Here is a 7,733-nt window from a genome sequence, read left to right on the forward strand (position 1 = left end):
CTTCCACAACCTTGGCTGCACTGGTCTCATCTGCAGGCCAAGAGCCAGTTCAAGCGGCGGTCAACGGCCAACAACGTGGAGATCCACATCCCCGTGCCCAACGATGCCGACTCCCCCAAGTTCAAGACGACGGTGGGGAGTGTCAAGTGGGTCCCCGAGAACAGTGAGATCGTGTGGTCCATCAAGTCCTTCCCGGTGAGTGCCCTTTTCAGTGGGATGCCCCTCTTCCGCCCACACCCCACCTGCTCCCTGTGCCCATCACAGTACAGCAGCCTCGAAACAGGGCACAGGGCCTCGATCCCCAGCTGGGGGTTCTGGGAGGCCAGCAGAGGAGAGCTGAGGGGCTGGCCGAGCAAGGAGGGAAAGCTGGAGCTGGCAGAGACAGCTTGCATGTGACCAGCCTATCTCCAGGGTCAGGGCATCCCCCCGCCCTCTCTCTGACACTGGTTCAGAACTCAGCTTCCCTCGAGGGGACCAGACTGCCTCAAGGCCTGAGCAGCGTGGGTTTCAGGAATCCAGCACCAGCTCCAGGAATGTAGAGCACTTCATGCTGGCATAGCTGCCTGGCTTGTGTTCAGGATTTTCAGCACTGGAGTCTGGGTTTGCCTCAGAAGTGCCCAGAGAGCCTGGAAGGTGGATGTGTGTTCCTGTGCCAGTTATGGCCCATTGCCTTTTTCTCATGATAAACAAGATGGAGCTCCTTTTTTTATGTCTGGGGGCCATTTGCATTTCTTTCTCTGGAAACCGTAGCAGCCATCTCTTGCTCATTTTTCTTTCAGGTTTGGTCATTTTCTTTGTTTCCGAGAGCTCTTTGTATATGGGCAAGTTGAGCACTTTTTCTTTGATATAAGTCACAAATGGTTTTCCCCAGTTTAATGTTTATCTTTTGGCTTTGTTTCTGGTGGTTTTTGCTGTGTCATCTTTTTTGATTGCTTCTTTGTTTCATTATTATTTAATGTAGTCAGATTTCCTGGTCTTTTCTTTTTATTGCATCTGAATTTTAAGTCATGCTTTGAAAGGCTTCACCATTCCCAGATGTAAAGGAATTCACCTATATTTGCTTCTAGAACCTGTACAGTGGCATTTTTCACCTTAGATTTTAGGTGCTTTCAGAACTAGGTCTGGTAAATGGTGGGAGGTACAGGTCCAGTTTTATCTTTTCCAAATGGCTATTCAGTTTTTGAACATCATTTACTAAAAAGTCCATCTTCTCCCCTGTGGTTTGAAATGCCATGTTTATTAAATATCAGATTTTTACATGACATTAGATCTCTTTCTGAATGTCCTGTTGTCTGTCTGTCCACGCAGCAAGGCCATATTTTAACTCAGAGTTTTATTCTCTGTTTTAACATCTGATAAGGGCAGCCCCCCGCCCCCACATCGCTTGTTTGTTTCCTGGTGATTCTTCCTTGCTTACTTGTTTGGTGTTCCTTTTGAATTTTAGAATCAGTTTGTTTGCACTAAATTTATAAGTCGAGTAGGAAGAGCTAACACCTTTATGAGGCTTTGTGCCTGTCTCAACTCAGTGCTTTGGGGGCTGTCTTCGTGTTTACTGTATACACCTCACATAGCCTCTCTCTTGGTTTAAAAAGTACTTTCATTGAAGTACAACATGCAGAAAAGTAGACAGATGAAATGTGGACAGTTCGATGAATTTCCTCACGGGAGGACACATTCATGTGCCTGGAACCAGATGAAAGCCACAGAACTGCCCGCCCCGCCCCCCCCAGCGCCCCATCCTCAGGAGCCCCCAAGGTTCCCACCAGTTTGCCCGTTTCTTGTTAAGATGAGCCTTAAGTCAGTGTTCTGGTGAGTGGGGTCTTGTCTTCCACCGTGTCTTCCAGCAGGTAGCCACTGTTTGCATGGTAATTTCACGTCCTGATTCCTTACCGGGTGTCTGCTTTAGGGTAGTTTTTCTTTCAATTCCTGTGGGTTTTCAGATATTCTTTTGTATCATTTGCAGCCAGATGCAGTTTTCCCTTCTCCTCTGCTCTTCTTGGGCATTTGATGGCTCTGGCGCCTCCTTGCTTTGGCTGCTCTCTCCAGGACCTGTAAGTGGCGGTGGACAGTGGCCTCCTGGTCTTGCCCCCACCTGGAGACACCAGCCATGTCCCCTCCAAGTGCGACGCCACGTTGGGCTGTGGACTCGATCCAGCCCTACTTTACTGCGGTTTTGGCACAAATGGGTAACAGACTTACCCAGGTGCCCCTTCAGTGTCTGTCAGTTCAGGTCTGTCAATGGGTGGAGCTGGACCATCCCTGCGTTCTGGTAAGCTCCACCCGATCGAGGTATCTTTCCTTTTCAGTGCACCGTTGGATTCTATCAATGACATTGTACATAACATTTTCACTTCGATACTCACAACGGAGATTGATTTTTTTTGGTGCACTCTCTGTCAGGTATTAGTGTTAGACCTGCTTCGTAATTACTCTGTGTCCCATCTCTGTGCTGCAGAACCGTTTAAGTGGCCAGGACATCATCTGGTCTTGAGAAGGTTGATAGAATTTGGCTGTGTGACCTTCTGGATCTCGACTACTTTCTCCATCTGTTTTCTGGAAATCGGGTCCTTCAGAGTTTCCATTTCTGTTGGAGACTGTTTGGGTAAATCATATTTGCCTTCAAAATTATCCATCCTAACCAGGTTTGCAAAGTTGGAGAAAGTGGTCTTTTTTTTCTTTTCATTCACTAATGATGGTTACTTCTTCCTTATTCTTTCTTCTTGTGTGTATTTGGGTCTTCTGTTTCCCTGGATAAGGTTGCCTAGTAGCTTGTCTTTTTGTTTTTTCTTTCCAGGTTTGTATTTTAATTTTGTTGTGATATTTTTCTGTCTTTTATAGGTCTTTAATTTGCATTTCTTCATCCTTTCTTCTAATTTTTTCAAGTTAGATATTTTCATTTGATGATTTTGATTTAAAATTTATATTAATCCAAGTATTTATATTAATCCAAGATGTTCCTCTAAGCCCTGCCTTACCTCTGTAACCCATAGATTCTGACATGTAATATTTGACTTGCTCATCTAGAAATTCTGTAACTGGATAGAGGATTGTTGTTGTTTTTTTAAAGATTTACTTATTTATTTTAGAGACAGCAAGCATGAGCCTGGGGGAGGGGCAGAGGGAAAGAGAATCTCAAGCAGACTCCCTGCTGAGTGTGGAGCCCAATGCGGGGCTCGATTGCAAGACCCCGAGATCATGACCTGAGCTGAGGTCATGAGTCAGACACTCAACCAACTGAGCCACCCACGTGCCCCGGTGGTTCTTTTTAAATTTCCTAGGGGGTAGGCCTTCTGATTTTCATTTCTCCTCACCACCGATTTGGAGCACTAAACCCAGAGAGTGTTATTCTTACTGTTTCTACTTCTGGGATTTCTCGAAGTGTTCGCTGTGTGCTAACAGAAGGCCAGAGTTTGTAAATACCGCAGGTGCACTGGGGAGGAAGACGAGGCTTCTGTTACCGGGGTACGGGGCCCGCGAGGTCTGCCGTGACGCCGTGGCAGCATCCGCCTGCTCAGCGCTGCCTTCCTCTGGTTCCCTTTGCACGTCATGTAGCATCTGCTTAACAGAGGTTGCCGCCCTGTTAGTTGGCGCTCGTAGACACTCGTGACTATTATACTTTCCCTGTGGATCGTAGGACTGCAGCCTCTAGGACCGTGGCCCTCCCTTCCTGCCCTGACGGCAGCCCCTGCTGTGTTTCATCTGCCCCTCGCTGGCGCGCCTTCACCCAGTCTTCCTGCTGGCATAGCTTTTGTCCGCTTTTGCAGCACAGAGCTGTGTTTTGGTCTGTGAGCCAGCCTGTAGGTCTTTCTGGTCCGGGCGAGCATTAAACCCGTTGACATCGACACGGTGGACCCAGGGCAGGGGAGCAGACTTCTACCGCTCCGCTGGGAAGGCCTGCCCATCTGCATGCGCATTTGCTTTCATTTTCCCTTTTGTCTTCATAAGGCTCAGATTTGGGGTCTGGTTATTGTCTCATACACAGGCTGGTGGAGCTGATTTTATTCCTTTGCCGCCTGCTTTGTCTGCTGCTGGGACCACATTATTCTCCCCTCGTCCCAGAGTCTTTACTCAGCACATGTCCCTGCCTCGGGCAGAGCCCCCGCTCTCGCACTGGCCCCAGCGCTGGTGAACAGACTGGCACCATCCCAGGGCTGGGAGCCTGAGCGCAGTCCTGGGGAGCTGGGGCTCGGCTCTGCTCTACCCGAGACGCGCAAGGACGCCCGCCGGCCCTGGTGGGCAGCCACTCCTGCCAGAGCCCCAGGGGTCAACAACTGCAGGGTCCTGGTGTGGCCGGAGCTGAGCTCTCTCTGCTCCCCACTGCTCGAGGTGAGACACACCGGGCGCCTGGACCACCAGACCGAGGTGCCTTCCTCCTGCGCCGGACCGGGCTTCCAGGCCTTCCTGGCCTTGCCCCAGGCCCCATCTCTAATCACTGCTCAGCCTCCGGGGCCAGAGCTGCCCCCTTCCTTACCCTCTGGGACAGGACGCCAGTCTAACTCATCAGTCAGCCCCTGACCTCGGTCTCTTACTTTTGTTACCTCCCTCTACTCACCATCCCTCATTTTGACCTTTCCCCCCCGCCCCGCCAGCTGCTTGCACACGCTGCCTACTAGACTTTGGGCACGTGGGGGTGTTCACTCAGACTCTGGCCTGGGCAGGGGGGCACGTGTCCCATGGTGGCACTGTCTGTGCCCCCTCTTCCTTCCTGAGGCCTGTCCTGTCAGGCTGGGCTTCCTTGAAGCAACTAGTCCTCCCTCCCGGAGAGTTTGTGAAACTCTTGATGCTTGGAATTCACCGGTTTTCCCAGCATGCCTCTGATCTGCCCGGCACAGCCGGCAGGACAGTCCGTGAGGCCTGGGGTAAATACAAGTGCGTTGGAGGAGCTGAGACCCCGGGTGTCCACAGCCATGCAGGAAGGGGCTCAGTTGGCCACGCCAGCAACCTGGAATCCTCTGGGGGCAGCTGTTGGCCTGACCGTCTCTACCTCGTGTGCTCCTCCAGGGGGGCAAGGAGTACCTGATGCGGGCCCACTTCGGCCTGCCCAGCGTGGAAGCGGAGGACAAGGAGGGCAAGCCCCCGATCAGCGTCAAGTTTGAGATCCCCTACTTCACTACCTCTGGCATCCAGGTACGCGTGGCTGGGGTTGCCAGGGCCCCGGAGCAGACATGGGCAGGCCCAGGTGTCCGTCCCGGCTCAGAGAGCTGCAGACGACAGCTTAGGTGAGGGTGCTGGTCAGCCTGTCCCGGGCCCACCGCGGGGCTGCCCTGCTTCTGCCTCTCTCCACACCTGTCAGTTCACACCTGACCCTGTGTTTCGGCTCCAAGCTCAGAGATTGGTTTGACCCCCAGAACTAGAGTCTGAGCCTCTAGTGTCCACGCACTTGCCACCGTGGGGCCTGTTTTTCCTAGGCACCTCCGTGGCAGATCTGTGAGGGGACGTGCCTGAGAGTACACACATACACCCTGGCTCTTTTCCCCCCCTTCCAGCAGTGACCCCTCCCTCCCACGGCGTCTGCATGCTATGGACAGGCACCCGCCCCTCCCGTCCCCTCCCACTGCCCCCTGCCCATGCTGGCCTGCTCCTCATCACAGCCTCCCCTCCCTGGCCTCTGTGGGGAGTGGTGGGGGGACCAGGAGGGGACAGCGTGTACATGCTCAGGGCCCTGCTGCCTGTGCCCTAGGTGCGCTACCTGAAGATCATCGAGAAGAGCGGCTACCAGGCTCTGCCGTGGGTCCGCTACATCACTCAGAACGGAGGTGCGTGCAGCCCATCCGTGCGTGCTACTGAGAGGGTGGTGCACGTGGAGCAGCCCCAGGGTTGGGGGGGGCGGCCCCTCCCCCCTCAGGTACAGTGCAGAAAACCAAGGCCTCCCTGCCTGATTCTAGACTACCAGCTCCGGACCCAGTGAGGGGCCATGCGGCCAGCACCCCCGGCCCCGGCGCTGGGGCTCCTGGCAGAAGCACCAGGAGGAAGCACCTGCCAAGCCTGCTGGATGGAGGAGGGGCACCCCTGGCCACCGGCCACCCTCCCGGCTCTTCCCGGGGACCCCTCCTTTTCCAGGCACACCTGCTCTGCCGTTGCCACTCTCGTCTCTGGGCCCCTTCTCCCGGAAGAAGCTCATCTTCGAGAAGTCTTGTCTCTCTGCCCCCTGAGTCAGTTTGAGGGGAAGGAAACGAAATCTTTCCCTCTAGAGATCAAATACAGCCTCTTCTGTGCTGGTTAGCTCCCAAGCACCACAAAGAGGGGGAAGTGCCCACCCGGCCGCTGGCTGCACATGGCTTCTGGCCAGGCTGGCCGGGCCGCCGTTTGCCGTTCTGTTGAATGTTGTAGGTTCATGAGTGTTCCTAGTTTCTGTCTCGTTCATTCCTTGTTGTTCACGTGAACCTCACTGTCTGCGCCTCCCGCCCCTCGTCCTGAAGGTCTTGGGCAGCACTTAGTGAGGGCAGAGTGCCCTCCTCCTCAGCAAGGCCCACACGACACTGGGTTCCCTTCCGTGTCTGGCCCGACCCTGGCCCGCGCCCCTGTGGCAGAGGCTCGTCGCCTCTCGCCCGAGGCTTTGGCGGAGGTGCCTTCCCAGGGTCCGCTGTGCCGTGTGAGGCCGTCGCTCAGCCGCATCAGTGTTTGTCCCCCCGGGGAAGTGGTGTCCAGCGAGGACCGTTGCCTCGGAGGGTCGGGGGGACAGGTCATCCACATCTGTGCTTGGTCACCCACCGCCACCCTGCCTGTGTTCATGTCATGATTACATTAAAGTCCATTACGGAAACACACTGCCTGCTTTCCCTCAGACACAGCATGTGGCCGACTCCTCCTGGGTGAGCAGGGGCGGGTGCGGGGCTCACATCACCTCCTGCCCCTCCGACGGTGTTCCTCAGTGTGTTCCTCAGAGCAGCGGCGTCCATGTCCCCTTTGAGCTCATTTGGAACGCACATTCACAGATCCACCCTGACCTGCTGAGAAAGAGTTCACAGGTTCCACGGATTCACATGTGCGCTGGAGTTTGAGAACCACTGCCTGGTCCACAGAGGGGATCATGGGGGGCACACAGGCAGGAAGCACCCTGTCTTCCCACAGCGGGCACCTGCCTCACACCCCCCCCGCCGACGTCTGTGCTGCTGGCCCTGCCTGGATCATCCCCTCTTCCTTCAAAGACTGTGCTCCCCTGGCCCTCTCCCGTATCACCCAGCTCCCCCTTGGAGGACTGGTGGGCATCAGCCCAAGTAGGAGCTTGTCCTTTCAGCTGCATTGAGTTAAGGATACCACCCTGGCCCAGAGCTCAGGCCAGAGCTGCTGGAGGTACCCTTGATGGCCCCTCCCTCACTGCCCACACCCACATCCACAGCCTGGCCTCCCTCCAGAAGAGACCATGGGTCCAATAGCATTTCCCGTCCTCACTGCCACCCTTGGAGGCCAAGCTGCACCCTCCAGAGACCCTGTGGGACACAGAGGTCATCCGCAGTATAGAGGGGGGGCCTCTGTTCCCAGCAACGCTTAGGACACGGTTGTCTGCAAGCCCTCCCGCTACTAGCACATGGTATGTGGTGTTTAGTATATGTAAGAGAAAGACAGAATGGGGCTAAGCATCCATCTCAAGAAGTCGGGGGAAAAAACAAAAGAAGCCTAAGAGCATAGAAAGAAGGAAAAAATAGCAGACATGAAGGAAATAGAAAACATTCAATGAAAAGCAGACGCACAAGGTGGTTCTTGTAAAAGATGAATGGAATTCAAAAGCTGCT

At 54.3% G+C, this 7,733-nt stretch overlaps 1 protein-coding gene across 2 annotated transcripts in view; it reads left to right on the forward strand.

Annotated features, from left to right (window-relative positions):
* The window catches only part of AP1M1 (adaptor related protein complex 1 subunit mu 1), a 29,059-nt gene extending 22,292 nt beyond the window's left edge, over nt 1-6,767 (forward strand). For both annotated transcript variants that reach the window (XM_027584565.2, XM_027584566.2), the window contains exons 9-12: nt 37-195; nt 5,002-5,127; nt 5,681-5,756; nt 5,886-6,767. In XM_027584565.2, coding sequence (XP_027440366.1) covers nt 37-195; nt 5,002-5,127; nt 5,681-5,756; nt 5,886-5,908 — 384 coding nt within the window. In that variant the 3' untranslated portion in view covers nt 5,909-6,767. The remainder of the gene's footprint in view (nt 1-36; nt 196-5,001; nt 5,128-5,680; nt 5,757-5,885) is intronic.
* The last annotated feature ends 966 nt before the right edge of the window (nt 6,768-7,733 follow it).

This window comes from Zalophus californianus, chromosome 1 (genome assembly GCF_009762305.2).
Source record: "Zalophus californianus isolate mZalCal1 chromosome 1, mZalCal1.pri.v2, whole genome shotgun sequence".
NCBI classification, from domain to species: Eukaryota; Metazoa; Chordata; class Mammalia; order Carnivora; family Otariidae; genus Zalophus; species Zalophus californianus.